This window comes from Typopeltis vanoorti, chromosome 21, assembly GCF_054136105.1.
Source record: "Typopeltis vanoorti isolate ZY-2024b chromosome 21, IOZ_Tvanoo_1.0, whole genome shotgun sequence".
NCBI lineage: Eukaryota > Metazoa > Arthropoda > Arachnida > Uropygi > Thelyphonidae > Typopeltis > Typopeltis vanoorti.
The window spans coordinates 27,220,725-27,243,099 of NC_143569.1; the positions used below are offsets into that span (position 1 = coordinate 27,220,725).

Consider the following 22,375-nt stretch of genomic DNA (forward strand, 5'->3'; position numbering starts at 1 on the left):
CAGAATTAGGTTATTCGCCTGCCTCCTCCTCTCTCATATGTCAGACACTTTCCTTGTTAACTAAGGGTGTTGTTAAAGACGGCTGATCACTTATGTAAATAACAGAAGCTAGAAATTGACGGAGGATGTTTCCCAGAACAATGACTGTGCACAGTAAATTCTGTGAACTAAGTGGATAAACAGCTGTCTCAATTTTCCTTCGCGATATTTCTTTGCATTAATTAAATACTTTTTTTTATGCCATTGATTTGGTTTTGATCATGATATATATTTTTTAATCAACACAATTTTTAGATCCTGGATTCGAATATATCTGATTTCGCATGTTCCGATATTTTCAGCTCCAGTGGCTCCTGACAAGAGTTCATTTATATCGCTCAACACCACGTTTATAATTTTGCATCTTGAAGCATGGCACAGTGGAGGATGCCCAATCTCTTTCTTCGTTGTGCAGTATAAGACTCAAGGCGAATCAGAATGGTTTCTGGTTTCGAATCACGTTTTGCCTGAAACAGGAAGGCTAATTCTGCCTGATCTTAATTCTGGCACGTGGTATAATTTGTTGATGACTGCTCAAAATGACGCTGGGTCCACAGATGCCGAGTACGTCTTCGCTACTTTAACATCTGCCGGTGGTAAGTATATTTTAAGTTGCTATTTGATACAAGTAATCATATAATGTTTGCTTTAGATCTGAATATGATGTTTAATACATGGCAGACCCGTCATTAAGTTTAATACGATCTTGCCATTCATGATAAAGCAATGGCGAAATACTCTAGGACATATCCAAATTTATTTTATTAATTTTTTTTACGTATTTATTTTCCCTTGCGTTAGACGCAAGGGGGGATAATAACTGAAGTTTCTGAACTAGTTATGAGTATCTTTATAGGTTTCGTTTATTTATATATAATTATTCTTTTTTTATTCATAGTTGCACGCCTCCATATATCATTAACTCATAAAAGAAAAAAAATCGTTCTTCCATTCTTTTTATTAGTTCAACAGATTGGTTGAAAGGAACAAAATACACAATGAGAAAGTATCTGCTTTTGTTACAAACACTTTTTTTATATTTTGATGTTTTTCTCATTCTTGTATGATCTAATATAATATTCATCCCTGTGCCCTGTGAAAAGGGCACCTTCCATAAATCTTCCTTTGGTGCGTGAATATAATTTAATATCAGTGATAACAAAATAAAATGATTAAAACAACAACAGAAACAGTAATCTTCAGTGCTTTAAAAATATACTATTTTTGTTAATTAGAAATATTTTTAAGAAAAGACTTAATCAAAAAAATCACTAAAGCCAAAGCTCTGAACGAGATAACAAAATCGTTTACTCGTAGTTTTCTTTATTGGGATTACTTAAAATATATGATTCAACGCTTTTTATTAAATAGTTAGTAGAAGGAGGGATTAAAGTTTATTGTTAGTAGAAGGAGGGATTAAAGTTTATTGTTAGTAGAAGGAGGGATAGATAGTTTATTGCATAGCAGAAAATGCTTTCATTGTCGTGTGGATATTTAAATTGTGAAGCCAATTCCACTAAACATCAGAAGGTTCGTTATACAAGCTACCTTAGTGGAAATGGACTTGACTGCCTTAATGCATATAAAGTAGTATAAATAATATTATTGTCAAATTTGATTAATACTAGTTTTAATAAGAAGTTTAGACATTTCTCTCTATATATATAATAAAGTAACTTTGTATTTTGTTTAGCTAAGAGAGAGAGATGTGAAGTCACATTTCTGTGGCAAAAATTCTGCTTGCGTCTGACAGGTATTACTTGGCAACGAAAAGTCTGTGTATACTTCCTCTGTTAGCAACAATTGTTGCATCCTCAAGAAACAGGTGATTGTTGAATCTCTTACTAGCGCACTAGCTCAAGTTGCAATGAATAATATATTATCAAATCTATCTTGTAAAAAAGGATTCGGAGAATTTAACGTATTTATTTATTTATTTAACGTATGGCATAATAAAGACACATGACATCAGAATATATAAATACATATTTGTGCAGACAATAAAAATGAGACAAGTAATGCACATATACAAATATCAGGTAAAAAAAAAAATCTACAATTTTAAGTCTAGTTTAGATAGCCAATCAAGAGCTGAAGGATCTGCCTCAAAATTGTCTCTTAGGTCACCAGAGTAGGCTCTTATTCTGCAGTTCTCCACAATGTGCTGGATGGTTTGATTTATGGCCCCCACAGTCACATTGGGGTGTAGGTGATCTGCCCCACTTGTATAAGCTGTCTGCACAGATATCATGTCCTCTGCATATTCCAATGAGGTATTTCCATAGGTAACGTGAAAGCTCAATACCTTTCGGATTTTGGTTGGGACTTGTTTAAGTCTGGTGGCGATTTTTCTTTCCAAGTTTCTAGCCATTTTGAATTAACATTGAAATTGCTATTGACTAGTTCTTCAGCCAGTATTGGTGGAGACCGTCGGGATTTAAGGCGATTCATATTTATATATGGGAGGTCTTCATGTATCGGCAACAGGGGATTGCTGTTTATTTAACGGATTGTAATACCTTCAGTGTTAACTGAAGTAAACAGTTCTAATCACAATTAAACGCATGTTGAGGGTTTCGAGATTATCTAGTCTTTATCCTATCTACAGTTTTAATGTACTCTAGGATTATCATAAAATCTGTTTGATACAAATCTGCGACTATCATACTTCGAATAATTACATGAAAATATCACACCATTTATGATGTTATACCGTAAGCTAGAAAAGAGTACTTTCATCTTCTTTTCATCATTTTATTGTGCGTAATAAGATCTAATTTGATGAATATAGTAAATAATTTTAAAACATTTAATATAATGTAATATTTAAAAAAAGCTAAAACAAATTAATAATTACCTTATTTAGTACATACGCAGTTTGACGTCTAAATGAAAAATAATTACACTTATAAGAGAAAATGATAGATTATTCAACGACACTGCTTACGGAGGAACAAGCAATGAAATTAACTTTTCTGTAAGACTGGTAAGGTGATTTTGTTTAATATATTGTCATTTATGAAGAATACTACCAAATATCGTCTACGCTGTAGAATGCAAAACCTACAGTACTAGCTTGTGTAGGCAGGTGATTAAAACAATAGGACTTGCCATGACGCACTACAAACCTGTGTTTCTAAGATTTTTTTCCCTTTCCTGGTATCACTTTTCCATCAATATCCTACGAGCATTCATAACTCCTCTCTTAAATCTCACCCGACACTCTAACACCAGTTTTTCGCTATCGATCGCCAGTTGGAATTCTTCGTACTATTCTCAGCACAATCGTAATTTCCATTTTTTTTTTTTTAAGTATCGTCAATGTTCAATGTCCTGATTATGAATAAATCGGATCAATAATATCCTCCGCTGTATTCCAGACTTTTGTTAGAATACAAAAAAAAACTTTTTGAAGAAATAAAATATTGAGAAGTGAAAGACGACTTCCAACTGGCGCACAATCGAATAGTCAACTTGTTGCATTTCACCCATCCTGGAACCCGCGCGGTCTCCATGGCAACAAGATTGGGTGCAATGACGTCTTTAAGTTCGTTTAGCTTTTGAAGCCAGGCGTTATCGGAATTTAATACGAAGTTAATTACACCTGTAAACAAGCCCTAAATTATGTCATTAATCTTATTTATAGCGCTATGGAAGTATCCCCCAGTTTTCTTCGGAATCCCATTAGCAAGCGGAGTTGGGAATTGATTGACCAGGTCAGTTTCGCCCGGAAGGCAGTAGCGTTCATGTGTCACATATTGTTTCAAATTAGATTTGTAATTCAGACGACAGCGCCTTCGTGTACACAAGTCAGGATTAACTCCTTATTTAAGTCGTTCTTCACAGAGTAACTCAAAGGACTGCTTCATCTTATTGCAAATAGGAGGCGCATTTCTGTAATTAATGGAAAATCTTCGTCCGATGCTAATTTTAACCTTAACAGATACATCAAGCGTGCAAATTAATACGGAAAATGGTTTACTTGATTCTGCTGATACTTGCACAGGGAACTTACAGTCGACTGTATTCCCAGCGCATAGAAGACGGTAATTATAATCCTGCCATCTACTTTGCACTTCCCTTTTGCCAGCAGCTCTTTTACCACTTGAGATTGTTAGTGCACGATCACGACTTCGTTAATCTTTGAACTGAGAAACCGACTAATGTCACAACTGAGATGTCAGACATCGTTCAATGAGCAGTTGATGCAGAACTTCGTCAGCTGACGGTTGGTTGAATGCTACCAGCATTTGTTTTTTGCATCAATAAAATACCCTTTTTTTCCTCAAATATTCCGCATTGTTACTTGTTGTGTAATATTTGGGGCTTTTTCGGAGAGCTCTGTCGTAATTTATAGAATTGCGATAATAGTGGAGACCGTGAATGAGGTCATAGTTTTAATATTATAATATGAAATTTTAAAAGTAATAAACCATGTTCTTGAAATTGTCGGAAATATTTAAGTGTTTAAAATAATTTAATATAAAATATTTATATTATATGTAAAACCTAAGTAGCAATAGAGTATAACAATGAATAGTTTATCATAAGATGACAATTAAATAGACATGAGGTCGCATTCACTTCTGATGTTCTATTATTTGCATGATATCAAACATCTCAAAAGACTTATGTGCGAAGACGTGATATTAAAACGCACTAAACACCCATTCCTAAAATAAGAAGTTGACTGAATGCATTTTTCCCTGTCTAAAATAACTATTCAACCGAAAACTTTGTCTCAAGTAGAAATTTTATTTAAAGACTGTCCTAGTTGGCTGACTGGTTAGTATATTCGCTCTCTAGCTAACATGGATTCGAATGCTACCATGAGCATGGATGCTTATTGGTTGTCTTTAAGTGGGAGGTGAATTGAGAAAAAGGAGAAAACGTTTGGTCTCTAGAGAAAGGCTTCCGGAGAGTATAAAAATACACAATTTATATAAAATTTAATAAAACAAAATAGTAAAATATCATTAACCTAAGCACGGTACTAATATACTATCAGTTTGCAACCTTTAATGGGTGAGAGAGTTATATTTAAAAAAATTTTTGATAGCGCCTCGTAAAATCCATTTGATCGGGGGGGGGGGAATAAACGCAGAGGAGAACATTAGTATCATTTCGGAAAATTTGAAATCCTGCAAAATTTCTTTATACAACTGTATTCATTTCTACGGGGAAAATATTGAAATGAATAGAAAATAAATAGGAATGAAAAAATCTGCTTTAAAAGAATTAAACAAGATTAACCGAAAATATAAAATGTGAAATTATAAAAATTCCCATGCATCTTTCGATTTCAGCGAATATCTTTCCACTCCACCTCCCCACATCCTCAACGTTTTGGACTTCCATTCTGCAACAGTGCCATAGTAGCTACAACATTGACATGTAATGAGCACAATAAAATATGAAAATGACAGCTTAATGAGAATTGCTATTATATCGATCGAAAGAAAACAAATGAACAGTTATCAAGTCGTAATGAGACTTAACAAAATTAAACTGCAAATTATCGAAATTCCAAGTTGAAATTCTACCTTTTTTTGTTGCTTCTTAGCAATAACATTAGAACGGATGTAATAGCAACCGAAACAGAATCCATCATTGTTAAACAGAAATCAAGTACTCGCAAAACCAATTAATATATAGCATTATGACGTCAAACTATTGCTTTACTGTTCCCGTAATTTTAACATATTTTGATAAATTTTAGTCAAGCTGTTATTTTGCCATCTTTTAAGCAATGTTTGTTTCCCAAATAGCGATTTCATTCAACTGTGTCTGGACCAAATAATCATTAAGGATGCCATTAGAGAACTGTGACAGAAGCCATCAATATTAAGCTTAATTCATTTCGAAAAAGGATTTGACAGTCACCAACAAAGCTTTGAATAAAGCGAGGAAAGTCTCGCAAAGTTCCGAACAAAACATTTAGACTAATAAAACCATTTATCAACACATTAATACAATATTAAGAATTTTGAAAACTAGCAAAATGATTTCGATTAGAGTTCTGTGTACAAAGTTGGGAATTTTGTGTTATAAGTTTTCCTGGAAAAAAGAATAAATAAATAATAGAATGATCGGAGAGGTGAGTTACTTGCTATAATAAATCACGTATAATTTGAATAATTTGGGAATGGCAAAAAAAAATAAAAATAAAAATAATGGGAACAAAAGTTCAGCTTCCGCATCCAGTGATCAGAGGAGTTTTTCTTTTTTTCTTTTTAATCAGAAAACAAGAAGAAATATGTGAGTTTAGTGTCATCTAGTGCTCAATTTGCAAAGAGGACTTCTGAACTGTGCCCTTATTTTGTTAGAATCTTTCCGTATACATATCATTAAAACTAATTCCTATAGAGTCAATACCAGGGTATCAGGCGACCACATTTACATATGCTAATCTCTTCATACTTGCAAAACAGATTGCTTTAACTAAAAATAGTTCGTCGCATGGTTCTATCCAACTCTACGCAAAGTCTTTTGTCCGCAAAACTAACTTCTGTTAGCAATTATTTACCCAGGATGTCAGCAAAAGGTTTTAATTAAGTCAATGAGGATAAACATTAAGTAGTGCATTCCACGTGGAATTGTACAGAGATTAAGAGAAGTGTAGATATACTGTACCATAGATCTTAGAGTAAAGTCAAAGTTATTACTTAGGCACACGCACACAGCGTAGCAGAAATGCGATCTTATAGATATTTCACTGAAATAACCTCACTGAAACGTAGGGACTTTGACTCAATCAATAACAAACTTAAAACCTAGTATTACTACGACTATCCCATCTCTTCTGACTGCGAATCCGATCACATTACAAGTGATTAGGAGGATTAAGGCTGGCCATTAGAAGTATAGGACAGCGACAAGTAATCCACACGGTTAGTTCGAGCAGAATCGATCTGCCAGGTCACGTGTCGCAGCGGAGGAACAAGTTTGCCCACAGTGATGCATGCTAATAGACTGGGGGTAATGAAAACTTAATCACCTGATATATTACGAAAAGGCGATCAAAGTTTTAGCCACAACTGCTTACACTCCAGGTGATTTGGAAGACATGTAATTACCAGGGCAGATGGAGGACGGCAATGGATGGTCTCCAAGAGTGCTGTCACTCGAAAATAGGCTGTAAGTGGGGCAAGCATTGTGATCTATTAGCGTGGCACTCTATTGAGAGCAGCAAGCCAGTGACCTGTGTGATGGAAATCGCAAATTTACCCAGCAAATCCAAGATATTTGATGAGAACACACTCAAACCGATGACAACAATAATGTCTAGAGATTGGCATAGGTTAATGGGGTGGATTGAATCGAGAAATTTGCTGTACTATGCATAATCGTAGTATTACCAATATTTCCTTGCATTAAATTTTAACCCGTTTGCACTGTGAAAGGTTAACATCGAAAAGTACTATACAATAACTGGGTGCGCGTATATCGATCAGCTAAAGAGACGTTGCAATTAGCTGTGATTTATTCGATCAAATTACCACCTTAGTTGCATTAGCAAGAAGGTTTGTCTTCGAGCCAAAATTTATTCGGAAACAAATTTCCGAAATAACGTCTCTGCAGTAACTAATTTCTAGCACACTTATTATCGAGCAAGAATCAATGTTTTATACATTTAATATCATTGTATAGTATTAAGTAGTGCGAGAAGCAGCAAGTAATAGAGTTATTGCATTAGAAGCGACATTACTTGTTCTGAAGCCTAAATAATACAAACGGAAGTAAATATACAACTGGATTCAAAGTAGTTGTTTTAAAACACATTCATCCTTTCTCCAGATTTTCGAGCCCGCAGAAATTTCTGAGGCATGTAAGGTTATAATATTAAAGTATTTACAACAAGAACGTCAACAACAGATATATGAAGTTTCAATATAATCATAAGTAACATTTACCGAAACTGCTAACTTCTTTGAGTGATGGACTGAGTCCTTGACTCCTTATCCCATTATCTGAGTTCTTCTTGTTTGTGGTTAGGGAGAGAGTGTGGGTGCTTTACCCGCTCTTTGTGAGCGTTTTGGGTTATTTCAGATTTCTTTTGCGATGAAGGCTTTCGTTCTTCTATGTTTGAAGCGGTCTGAGGGTTTGTAATTAACCGCTTGTCGAATTAGCTGATTTGGGTGATTGTGTGTGACTGTGAAGAATTTTTCTGCAATGTCTCTCATGTGGATTTTGATGTTTGGCAGGTTAGCTGCTCAGTGTAGCTGGAGGTTTCTCATGAACCAGGGAGCGTTTAGCGCCATTCTTAGGCATTTGTTCTGGATCGCTGGTGGTCTTCAGATGTTTCGTTTAGTAGTGTATCCCCCAGGCTAGTGAGGCATAGGTTACTTGAAGTCTTATCCCTGATTTGTAGGAAAGAATTTTGTTTATGTTTAGGAGGCTGTTCGTGTTCATGAGCGGGTACAGGTGTGATATGGTCTGGTTGGTTATAGTGGAGACGCTATCGATGTGCGTCTTGAAGGTTAGGCTTTTATCCAGCTGAACTCCTAGACATTTGGCTGACTTGTGCCAAGGGATGATTTTTCCAAACATTTTTATGGTTGAATTCATTTCTGCTTTCCTTCTGATTAATACGGTGAAACCTTTTTTCTAGGTTGACTGAGATGCGCCATTTGCTGTATCAATTCTGTAGTTCGCTGATTGTTATCTGCAGTCTATGGCCAGTTGTGGTCGGAGGGATCAGGCTACGAGTCTGATCATATGATGATTTTATATTATTATATTAATGCGTTTTAATTTAATAATATAATACAACGCTAAAATATTTATTTTTTATTTTTTTACAATCAAATTAATTATATTAAAGTAATATAGAAGATAAAAGTGGATTGTTTTCCTGATAAGCAGAAGTTTAGAATATTAGAATTGCAGGTGATCAATACGAACCTCTCAACATCGTTGAATTGCAAGTCTCGAAACTTTTTATGATTTCTTTAAATGGATAAATTTATTGCTTAGCTAAAGCATAAACAATTAGTTATAATTTATTTACTTGTATTATAGTTAATATTAGTATTTACGATTAATTGATAAGCGATTTCTTTTTCCATTTCAAATTTCCCAATTTTTCTCATTTTACTTGAGCGTGAATATAATTAATTAAAATACAATTTTATTCAATTATAATTTCAGCCAAAAGACTGTACTAGTATATTAATGTTTTTATTAAATTTACGTATAGATGTTAAAGATGTTAAAGTTCTGCAACTATTCCTGACATCGTCAGGAATAGTTGCAAAACGTATTGAGTATTGCTGATTATTATAATTATGTGCAAATTCCAATTTTGGTGCCTTCTGCATGTACAAATTACGTGTATGAATGACTTAGTTTATTTTTTCTTAATTATATTTTTAATTTTTATTTATATAGTTCAATTTATAAATCAATTAAACGTTTCCTTTGAATTTAGTTATTTTTCCGTGTGGCCTGCGTGGCTTGGAGATCGGCTGCAATTTAAAATCAGTTTACTTCATTATGTTTTTTTAAATAATTAGTGCCATTGTTGTGGTACTACTCGAACTTTAAGTAGAATTCAGAATGCTGACAATAACAACAATGATTACCAACAATGATAGCCGCGAGTGTTGCAACCAGCCTGCTGTTGCTCAGTAACTAGGAATTTTTTATGTAACGTAAATGTAACGTTTTTCTGATATATTTTAGAGTGTAAGTAAAATAATCGGGGAATAACTGGTTGAATGATGAGGCCTGTAGTGATGACGGTGTTAATTACAACTACTTTACTGTAGTCCAATTTAACTGAATTTTTAAGAGAACGTTAAACAGTAGTTTGTACAACCGCATTCAAAATTTAGTTCAAATCGCTTGAACAATGCGACCTCAAAATGAAAGAATGTTCAATTACTTCATTGATCAGCGGTACATCATTTGTGATGAGCAAAGTACTCGTTATCCATATTAAAATTACTACGCATAGCATATACGATGTTATCCGTAGTTCTGTTTTCTATTTTGACTAATTTCCATGTTGTTCTCGTCTTTATCAATGCCGAGAACATGACTTCTTTCTGTCTTACGACTTTTTCAATTGAAATTTCACGGAATATGGTATAACGTTCTGTTATTCTCTAGGAAGTTTCTTTTCCGTATATCATATAAATGCCATTCTTAATGCTTATAATACGCCTTAAACATTGCAGACGCTTCCCATTTACTCTATCTTCGTATCTACTACTATTTGTTTTTCGCTCTTCATTAAAACGAATGCTATGACTGCTTCTCTCCGCAAATTCCCTTGCTGCTCATAGAGTGGGTTCTGAAGTATATTTCTTCCAGTCAGCTGCTAACGATGCTTCTCATATTTCACTGAAGCACTTCTACGCCAAGTACGTTGCTTTTTTTATATATATTAGTTTGTATCATCTGAATCATCTTTTCTGATGATCGTGTCTCCATCCCAGTTTACAATGTCGTTATCGCGTCTTATATTTCCTCTCTTTCCGTTATTAATTTCGTCTACACCCACACTTACTGCATGAATTTCATCGTTTTTCATTTTCCACCTTCATTTGTCCTCTAAACTTTGCCATCTCTAACGTCTTTTCATCTGTTACTCTTGCGTTAACGATGTTCTATTTTCGTTCGCCTTTTTTATATTCGAAATGTAATTTCTTTAAGATTTATTCCATGCTTTGACATTTCTGAGAATGCACCCCTTCCTTGTAAGCTATTTAACCAACAACTCGTTTATTACTTTCCTGATTCGTCCTTTAGATCGTTTTTTTTAATTTAAGTTAATTTTTTTTATTTTGTCTTTTTCCTTTGTATAAATTCTTCCATAACTGAGTTATATTAGGTGCTGCATACCTACATTCATTTCTCTCTCATTTTCTAATGAAGTATATTTATTCTCATTCTTCCATAATTTTTATCCCATTCACGGTTGTTTTCTCTTAAATATCCATTTTCATTTTTTAGCTTTTATTTGTTTATGCTGAGTTCCAATTTATAATCATCTCACATTCAGTTTAGTTTTCTTACATTTTCCTTAACGGTTTACAATTCAAGGACATAAGTGAATTCAGTTTGTTTTAGTTTTAATCCTAACCCTTCTTTTATCGATAGTAGCAAATAGCTTGACTTTTAATTTCACTTCCATTGCTTCTTTTTTTGCGTATTAAATGCGATACACAAACGCCAACATATTACTATATATATTGGCATTTCATATGTAGAGACAAATATACATTGATTTGTTCCTTAGTTACTAAATTGAATCGTTGGGCCTATCTTCAACTAGTTTTGCTTAATTTATTTGGCAATGGAAGAAAACATACGTCAACTTAGTATTCACAATTGTGATGAGTTCCATGACTCTGCTCTATGGTTAGACGACCTCACTTGATAGCAACTATCGCAAAATCAATCTTTTTATCCAATTTTCGGCTTTTTCTTCAGTTTTTGGAAGAATAAAACACGTAACCAAATTTTCAAAATTTTATTCAAAAAGAAAAAAAATATATTTTTCGTTTTGTAATAATTTTTTAATTACTGACGATTTTTAAAAATTAACATTCACGAATTTTTAAATTTTAAAATTAAAAAAGTATTAAAAGTATAAAAAATGCAATGAATATAACAAATGAGTATAATTAATGTAATGAACATTAAAATTTAGGTGTTGGTAACGTAACCAATTTTTCAAAATTTTATTCAAAACAAAAAAAAAAAAATTTCGTTTTGGAATACTTTTTTTAAACTACTAACGAGTTTTAAAAATGAATATTCGCGAATTCCTAAACTTTTAAAATTCAAAAAAAAGTATTAAAACGATAACAACTGCAATGAACACTCAAATTTAGGTGTTGATGATTATTTCCTTGCAATGTTGTACTATATAATGAACTCTATAAAAACAAAACAAAACAAATGTGTTCTATATTAAGTTGTTAATATTTCGCTAGATGTAACATAGTATCTTCATGACGACGAATATTCGGTACTTGATACCGAATACTTAATTAGGCAGCTGCTAAAAAATAGATAAGGATACTTATTACTGAGGAGCAAAAAAATGCTAATCATTATAAACAACCAGCAATAATTAACGTGAACAAAATATTAAAAAAAAAAATCTTGAGAATCAGTAGCAATATCACTCTTGAACATGTCTTAGAGCTTACAGTGACACCTTACTCTGGAAACGTGAAGTAAACACTAATATTATCCTCCCAATTATTTTAAAGAACACATAATTGCTCCTAAAATAAAAATATCCACCATTAGAACAATTTATACTTCACAATACCTGTTCCTAAGTCTTGTAAAATAATAAAAACAAAATTAAAAATCATTTGATGTTAGTTAGGGGTGCTATAAAAGATCAAAATTAAAGGATTAAACCAAAATGCATATAAACAATTTATTTATAAAAAAATAAATAAAGTTTAGATTACTATTATGCATGTGTTTGGCTTCATAATTTTCGATGCTACCTGCTACCATCAAGTAGACCATAAAAAAGATTGCAATAAATGAGTATATCAAACTCATTAATGTTTGGATGGAGTTAGGACTGGCGATGGATTAATTCCCTTGGAGAGTAATGCTGTAGCCAATGAAGTCCTAACTGAGGCTCCGCTATTGCTGTTACCCTTCAGCCATGATCAGAGCTTTAATAGCTCAATAACACCTTATCCCTACACTGTCCTCTACAGATAACGGAGAAGATGAAAAGCATTATTGCTTTGCCCCTTTAAGCCAGTCCTTATAAGGATGGAGTTAGGAGATGCGGTGATTGATTCATTCAATCCAATACCCTTGGAGGGTAATGGATGGCAACAGTGCTGTAGCCAATGAAGTTCTAACTGAGGCTCGGCTATTGCTGTTACCCTCCTGCCATGATCAGAGCTTTAATTAATAGCTCAATAACCTTATCCCTACACTGTCCTCTACAGATAACGGAGAAGATGAAAAGCATTCTTGCTTCGCCCCTTTAAGCCAGTCCTTATAAGGATGGAGTTAGGAGATGCGGTGATTGATTCATTCAATCCAATACCGTTGGAGGGTAATGGATGGCAATGCTGTAGCCAATGAAGTTCTAACTTAGGCTCGGCTATTGTTGTTACCCTCCTGCCATGATCAGAGCTTTAATAGCTCAATAACACCTTATCCCTACACTGTCTTGTACAGATAACGAGGATGATGGAAAGCATTCTTGCTTCGCCCCTTTAAGCCATTCCTTATAAGGATAGAGTACTACGTTATTGTTCGCTTAGTTCATAACTAACTTTCGGAAATATTAATTCTTTGAACCTTTTCATGTCTTTCCACTTCTGTTCTCCTCACGTGCACAACGTTCAGTAAGATTAATGTCGACTATGCGTGTCCATTAAAAGTCAACTGTGTATTCCTCTCGCTGTTCAAATTATCCTATCAGCAGTGCAAAGTACAGTTTCACATCCTTTACTTTGCTGTCACAATTGATGAGATTACGTAGCACGACTAAAACGAACTATTAAATGATATGACATCAAATCTGATCGTATTTGAATATTTTATAAGTCAAAATATAAATCTGAGTAATTTTTTCCAGTAAATTAGGCATTCGCACAACTTTCGTTAATAGCTCATGAATACGTTCATACAATATTAATACTAAAATAAATATACGCTGTTTGAGGTTTTACGTATTTATCAAGAATATTTCCGCTAACTTACCGGAAGATAAGTAGAATGAATTTATTTTAATATTTTATGAAATTCGTCTATTACCTGTAGAATGCAAATACCAAACACTACTTGTATTTAATTTAGCATGTATTGAATAAATCATTACGTCTAAAGGTACATTAAACACTGTCGAATAGAGGATTCTTCAATTAAGTTAAACTTTTGTGTGCTTTGCCTTTACTGTAGTTTGAGTTTCGGCGCAAATCTCAGCTAAGATCACGGATGGCTATCCAGTACTTAATTGAGATGATTATAGGCAGTACTTCCTCAGTACGTGTGGGTTTTAATATTTTTCTAATAGATCTCTTTAAATAACAGCAATTGTTAATTTATCACTTGATTGCGACCAAAAGAAAATATCACACCGTATACTTTAAAGATACCAAGCAATTATATATATATATATATATATATATATATATATAAACTTGGTTTTAATCCATTTCCCAAGTAAGCAAACAGACAAGTAAGTCAAGTTTGCGCCTGCAAGTAGTGCAAGTCTGGGAGACTCTGTACGTAGTGCAAGTCTTAGGCAACTCGTGGTAGAGGTGGAATAAGCTCTGATCACTATTCTTAGTATTTACCCTTAATCCAAAGCACATCTCCTTGAGGAGATGTATGATACTATGCATTAAAGGTAAGGGGCCACTACCCAGACCAGTTTCGACCTTTGTTGAGGTCTCATCAGTGGGAGCCAGGCTTAGAAACACCAAGGTTTAAGTAATACAGAGCTTATAAATATTTTACCAAAACAAGTTACCATAAGGTGCTATGACCTTATTAAATAAAAATCTCAGGATGAGAGATTTTTACTACGTACGGAGTCGCCCAGACTTGCGCTGCTTACAGACGCAAACCTGACTTACTTGTCTGTTTGCTTACTTGGGAAATGGATTAAAATCAAGTTTATATATTTATATATATATATACATATAAAATAGCTTGGTATATTGTACCCAAGGTAGAAAAACTTTCTACATCTATCTCTCATCCTGAGACTTTTAATTAATAAGGGCATAGCACCTTATGGTAACTTGTTTTGGTAAAATATTTATAAGCTCTGTATTACTTAAACCTTGGTGTTTCTAAGCCTGGCTCCCACTGATGAGACCTCAACAAAGGTCGAAACTGGTCTGGGTAGTGGCCCCTTACCTTTAATACACCTTACCTTTAATATCATACATCTCCTCAAGGAGATGTGCTTTGGATTAAGGGTAAATACTAAGAATAGTGATCAGAGCTTATTCCACCTTTACCACGAGTTGCACTATATACGGAGTCGCCCAGACTTACACTACTAGGGAAATCGATTAAAACCAAGTTTATTTATATACATATAAAATAGCTTGGCATCTTTAACGTATATTATACCCAAGGTAAAAAAACTTTCTACATTAGACCGTATAGTTATGCAGCATTACTCCATATTTAAATTTATTGACATTATTTTTTTGTTTGTTTTTTGTTGTTGTTAACCAAAACAAGCACATCCGATCTCCAGAACAACCATCTGGAACAAACTAAAAAAAGAAACGATTCGTTTGTTGTCGACTAAGATGTGACGTAACACTTCCATGGCAACGGTGGGGTTCTGCGTGTGCATAGTTAACGAATGTCTGTTTCATGTCATCTCAACAAAATCGTCAATAACGGATGTTCTTTGATGGAGATTTTTTTGTGAATGAAGGTTCTTATTCTTATTTTCCTTTTTTTTTTTAAATCGGAAATTTATCCAGTTTCAACTTAGCTTAGTAATTATGATCTATAAAATTATGAGTATCAGCATAAATTTAAAGTCGTGTGCTTTCAACATGAAGATCTCCTTGTAACATGCAGTTCTGTTTTTATTTTTATTATTATATTTTAATACAGACGTTTCAGTTTTTATAACTCTAAAGACACCTGAACATTTGAGGTTTATTGACTTTATATTAGCAGGGCCGGTTCTGTTCATTCTTAAAATTCATATTGATAATTGGTTTTAGAATACATCTCAATTTATTTTAACGATTTTACATTGTTATTTATTGTAATTGATTTTAATAGATTGTTTCTTTTTATCAGGAGAACCATTAGCCAGGAGACTAATGATTCTCCTGATAAAATATCAGTCATTGAATTGTTATGGATTTTCATTATTGATACCAGTAATACTAAGCCATGTTATAAGACAATGGTGCTTTAATATAACTGATTTTTTCCAAAATTTAAATAAATACATTTTGTAAAAAAAAAGTAAGAAAGGATAGTACGGTTGCTATGCAACGAGGAGAGTATATCTTTATATCAATTTCTTTCTTAGCTAGCTTACGTCTGATTTATGAACCTAACAGGAGTCGGAGTTATAGACCAGTGCTAAAAGTGAATCTCACTTAAAATAGTTATAAATTTTTAATGTTCCTGTATGCAAGTTCTCACAGATAGGACAGGATACAGAAAATCTAAAAAGTACATGATTAAACTAAAGTCATATATGAGACGAAATGGGGAAAACTATTAAACTATACAGGAAATATTCAACTGTATCTAGTAAACTATATTTGGCTGCAAAAAGAACAATCTCCGAGTCTAATAATAAAATAAAAGTATTAGATAAGGAGAATAAAGTCCTTTTGGGAGAACGAGAGAGAGCGAATATAAACCACCAGACATGAATTATTTTACAGACTTCTCATCCTGCCAATACTCTTATCTAATGCAATATTCTTTTTTTATGTTTCCAGGAACCGTTCCTCCATTGACCTCCCACGTGGGCCACGATCGCCGTCTCTTTAAACATCTAAGCATTATCGTTCCTGTGGTATGTGCGGTGGTGATCGTAATAGTAGTGACCATAGTGATCTGCGTACTTCACACCCGAAGACACTGTCCCAATCGGATGAGGCCGCCTTACGACCAAGGAGGTAATTATTTAACATCTTTTTCATTCGTACACTGCTTGCTGAATGCGATTGAGACTTTTTTTTCCTCCGTTTTCTTACACCTATCACTTTTTTTTTTCCCCAAGACTGAACGTTTGATTACGTGCTCGTGTAACGATTCCCACATCGTAACCGAAGATGGAGTTGGTTTTTATTAGTGATTTGAGTAGGGCGTGCTGAAGATGTTTACCGGTAACAGTGGTCATGTTCTAGCACTAAAAGGAGAAATGCACTTCAAACTTCCTTCTTTGCCGTTGGGTTTTCCTGATCATCAAGCCGTCAGTTTGGTTTCGTAGCTCCGCTTTTGATCGCTACTCACTGCGATTTTAGTTACTTATATTGCGTTAAGGGAAAAAAAATTCCTCCAGCAATGCCAGGCGCACTTTTTATCCATTCCGTGCTCATTCTCTGCTCTTTATTACCCCCTCTACTTCTCTCTCTCTCTCCTTATCTTTATTTTGTTATTTCCCCAACCTAATTTTCTCCATCTACCTTCTGGTTTTGTCAACACACTTTTGTTGGAGATCATTTTAGCATTTTCCCAATAAAATTTTATATTTGTTATCCGTACTGTATATTAATCCCTTTATAATCCCTCTACACAGTATTTAAAAACACAAAAATATTGCCTCAAAGCAAATGATCAAATCCAGTTCAATGGAGATGCTATAATTAGTTGTCTTAAGATATATAATTTCGCGTATAGGCCGTAATGTTCATCACTTTTTTTTTATTTTTTATTTTATTTTATTTTTTTTTTTGCGTATTTAACTATCGGTAACACCAAATATAACTGTCATCCTCTTAAGAAGATAGAGCATTTTTTTATCTTGAAAACAGAAAACATTCACTGAATCACATAATAACTTGTATAATGGACCGATAATAGGTGGTCTCAATGCAAGGTGTAGTTCAAAGTAATTTGAAGGAAAGCAGACCTAGATTCGGCAAGGAAAAGATTAAAATAAAACCTAATATAGAAAAAAAATTCAAGATCGTGGATTAGGGAGCATGAAAAGTAACCAGATAGGAAGGAGCCAAAGTAGCCAATGCAAATGATGACACCACCGGATCGTAGCAGCATAACCAACCAGCTCTCAGTAAATTTATTATAGCCTCGAAACCGAATTGTTCTGAACTGTAAATGCTACTACTTAGTCGTGCAAGGATGCCCTGTTTTCAGCATCGAAATCAATTTTTCTCTAAAGCTTTGCCAAGACATTAAAATGTTCAAACAATTATTTATTTTGTTGGAAAAAATCAAATATTATTACCTTACATGAAGAAAAAAAACCGGTATAATCTTTTAAACAATAGATTATTTTATCATTCTAAAAGAAAAGAGGTCATAAAGTGCCATTAATATGTATTGAAATTCTCATCTTATTTTACATGAAGACAATACAGCTTCCTGGAAACATTGAGAATCTTATTTAGTGCCCAAGATATCGAAATCTGGTATATCGTTCTGGCAAAGAAGTTTATTGCGTCCTCACTTTAAAAAGCAAAGAATTGACAATCCAAGAATGACTGAGTGATAGAAATAATTTAAAAACTACTTTATCTCACTTCGTACGAGTTGAACTTAAAATATGCAACAAAAGAATTTATTGCGATAAAAATAAAATCACGTTTGCGTGACAGAATGTAGAGTCAAATATATGCACAAAATAGAGTAAATGTATATTGCATTCAAATGGCCAATCAAACACAACCTTGTCGTTACGTTACAGCACGCAGTAATTTGAACCAAGCAAATGAAGAAAGCTGCAAGTTAACCTCACCTGGACAGCATCGTCAAGAGCATACATAAAACAAATAAAGGGGATCGTAAATGTTCGGACCAAGATGGAAGACGTAAGAATGTATTTTATGACCCTTCTCTGTGCGCATAGATAACTCTATTATCCACTTATAACTCGGACAATGTCTCCATATAAGCGATGGTGTTCCTCCACTATGTGGACGGAAATTCGGGTTTGTTTAAGAAGACCAGACGTACTAATGGTTACAGGACGATGATAACATGCAGTTTTACTACACGTTAAATTATATCAGAGACCAAGTTTATAAGTTTGAATTTTGCGAAATCGCGTTTCCCATGCAGTATTCCACATACTATAGTTGTGACACGAACGATATAAACACCGATCGATCGAGTTCAAGGAACAGTAATTGTCCATTCCCTCGCATTATCGGGGCTTAATATTCACATTAAAACATGGACACGTAATTGACCGGAACATCCAAACTCTTCTCTTGTTCAGAATCCCGTTTGATGCATTGAAGCAAAGCAGGAATGCAAATGACACTTCCATTATAGATATATAATCTTTGGCTCTTCGTTTAATTTCCTAATATTTTAGTTACAGGGCAACCAACACCTATCAAATGCCTGGCTTTAACACAAGAATTTGCTTCGTGGACATTCCATGGATGCGTTTTAACTTCAGATTATCCGACCCAACTTGTACGTGCCTAACAGTCAGGGCCGTTTCTACATTTTGCGGGACCTTGTGCGAAATGGAAAAGCGGGGCCCCTGAATGTTAGTAACTCTTATGGAAATTTTAAATGGATATCTTGTTAGTTAATTAATTAAATCAAATATGAAAAATATTTATGCACATAAATAAACAAGTATGCTCTTTAGCATCAATTTAAATATAGGGAAAAATTAGTTAAAAAATAAATGTGTTTGTATGTACATGAGATATTATTTTATTATTTAAGTACACATTATCATATAAATACGCCAGAACAATGATTTATTTAATGATATAAATAATAATATAAAAATATGAAAAAATTCTCCATTTTTACTATAAAGAATGAAATATATGTATAACAACTTATAAGATTTAAAAGAAATTTTAATATATTAAATTTTATTTAACCTAATGCGCTTATCAATAAAATTATTTATATCGCTATCAAAATTCAAATTTTTTTCAAATTCATGCTCTATAGATATTATTGCCAGGAACGACAAAAGTTCTTGAGACATATAAGATCGCAAATAGGTTTTTATTAATTTTAATTTAACCTTTTAAAATGATTTGAATTTTAAAATGACCTTTCTGCTAATGCGACCGTAACTGGACTGGTCAATAATATTTTAAATCTCGTAGTAATATTTAGATAAATATCCACAAATTATTTGCAATTGCGAATTTTAAAATATTAATGGGTACATCTTTTGAACAATATTTCTAAAAAGAAGTTATTCATTGTAAAATTCAGATTCATCAATATCTGTATTTAATTTTTGATACAGCTATTTGCAGCAAAATTTACTTCATTTTCTGTCATTTTTCTTATTAATTTCATATCATAAAAAATCCAAATGATTTTTGGTGAATTTCATACAATTCAAATCTTTTTTGGCAAATTTTAGAGCAGTATCTAAAATTACAAAAAAAAAAAGAAATTTATCCTAAAATTATCTTTGTTATCACCTATGTGTGATTCATCAGGCGTTTCATAATCAAAAATACTTTTCTTCGACGTACTCGACTTTCTTTAAATTTAATTTCTATTTCTAATAGATTTGGCAGTTCTTTAGCAATCTCAAAACAGCTATAAAATCCTAATGTTTTCTGCTCTTCAAAGTACTGCACTAACTCTTTAATATGCTTAGTTGCTACGCCTATGGGAATTTTTGCATTTTGTAATACTTTACTTACTAAATTAACTTTTGACAAAAGCTCATACCAAATTACAAGGCTTAGTATAAACTCAAATGAATCTATTTGTTCATATATTGAAATCACTTCTACTTTGATAGCATTATCTGCAGTTTTAAATAATTCTTTTAGTGCATTTAAAAATTCTGGAATTTTAAAACGTACAGCTCTAACTGATTCTATTCTACATTCCCACATGGTTTTGGAGTTAATTTTTAACAAATTTTTAATATGTCCCAACGTGAAGTTGAGGCAGCAAATAATGTATATATTTTTTGTATAACATTCAAAAAATGTATTGCTATAATTGATGATTTTGCGACATCCCCTAAAATCAAATTTAAATTATGACAGGCGTAAGGAGTATAAAATGCCTTTTCGTTTTCATTTAAAATGCAAGCACGGACTCCCTTATATTCTCCTTTCATATTCGCTCCGTTATCATATCCTTGTCCTCTACAATCTGACAATTTAAGATTTAATTTATTCAAAAGTGATTTTATATTTTCATATATACCTTTACCAGTAGTGTCATTAGTTGTTAAAAACGTCAAAAAGTGTTTACGAATTTCAATATCTGCTTCAAATGTATGTAAAAATCTAAAAATTACTGAAATTTGCTCCTGATGACTAACATCAGGAGTACAATCGAGAATTATTGAATAGTACTTTGCCTGTCGTATCATATCTACAATATTTTGTTGAATTTTGGTTCCCATATCAACAATTAATTCATTTTGCACAATGGGTGATGATAGATACGAATTTTGTTTCTTACCTATATTTTTTTTTCCGAACATCGCATTAAATGACTTTTAAAAGTGGATCAAATTCTGCAATTAATTCTATGATTCCAAAAAAATTATCATTATGGACTGTGTACAAAGTATCAAAATTAACTCTAAAAGCTAAATTATGTTCGGATAAATAAAGAATTGCTGCTACTATTCGTCTTAAAACATTTCTTAACCGTTCTGCTTCAAATTTTATGACATTTTGATTTGCCTGATCAGTTGTATTGTGATTTTTTAAATTGCATTCCATTTGTGTGCATGAATACATGCACTTCATGTGCACTGGATTTCGTTCGTGCGACTTTAATCTTTTACTTACATGTTACCAGTCAGAAAAGCCATTATTAGATAAAGAATTATCATCAGAAGAAAATAATTTGAAACAAAAAATAGAGTTGGAACAGTTTGAATATACAAGCCATCTTCTGTTTTGATTCTCTCGCAATTATCCTAACATGGTGAGCTGTGGAAAAACACCTCTGTTGTCATCTTTTGGAAAATCATTTTCAGTCGGAGGAGACGGTGGACCACTTTATACAATTTGTGTTAGTGTTGCGTTGTTCAAAATTTTCGGACATGTTGCTGGATCATCAATAGTAAATAGTTCACCTTCCTCTGGTGTCTCAGTTTTAGGATCTTCAATACTCATTGTTTGACCAAACGCGTCATGTTCTCCGCTTCCTTTGAGTATTTCAGAACTCTCATTATTAATTAATGTTGAAGCCGAAGAACTGTTTGTAGTTATTTCAGAACTCCCGTTACCAACTGATCTGAACAAATATTTGAGTTCAACTTCATAAATTTAAACAGTGAATTTCTTTGACGTTCCTCAGCAGCTTCTTTTTCTTGTTTTCGCTTTCGTTTTTCATGCCCACTTGGGTATTTTCTTCCATAATAATCTCTCTCACCACTAGTCATACTCTAGAATTAAAAATGATAGATTTAATTATAAAATAAGTTAATAAATTAAAACAAAATTACTTACCTGATAAATAAAATATATCTAAAATAGATAATATTAGAAAATAAATAAATCTAATATAGATTGAAAACTGCTATTGAAGAAAAAATCTGATGTCGGATAACCTAAAACCAGTTTACAAAATATATTTTTAAAAATGTTTGATTTTGATTTAAGATTTTTTGCAAGTAATGTCACATAAAAAATTGCCATGGCAGTACGTGTATATATTTACTTGTTCATAAAATCAGAAAACTCTTTAA

At 33.0% G+C, this 22,375-nt stretch overlaps 1 protein-coding gene across 1 annotated transcript in view; it reads left to right on the plus strand.

The window, feature by feature from the left end:
• Positions 1-22,375, plus strand: part of LOC150094685 (cell adhesion molecule Dscam1-like) — a 639,127-nt gene that overhangs the window by 526,133 nt on the left and 90,619 nt on the right. The window contains exons 20-21 of the mRNA XM_090411623.1: positions 342-635; positions 16,476-16,655. Of these exons, the coding sequence (XP_090267749.1) occupies positions 342-635; positions 16,476-16,655 (474 nt within the window). The remainder of the gene's footprint in view (positions 1-341; positions 636-16,475; positions 16,656-22,375) is intronic.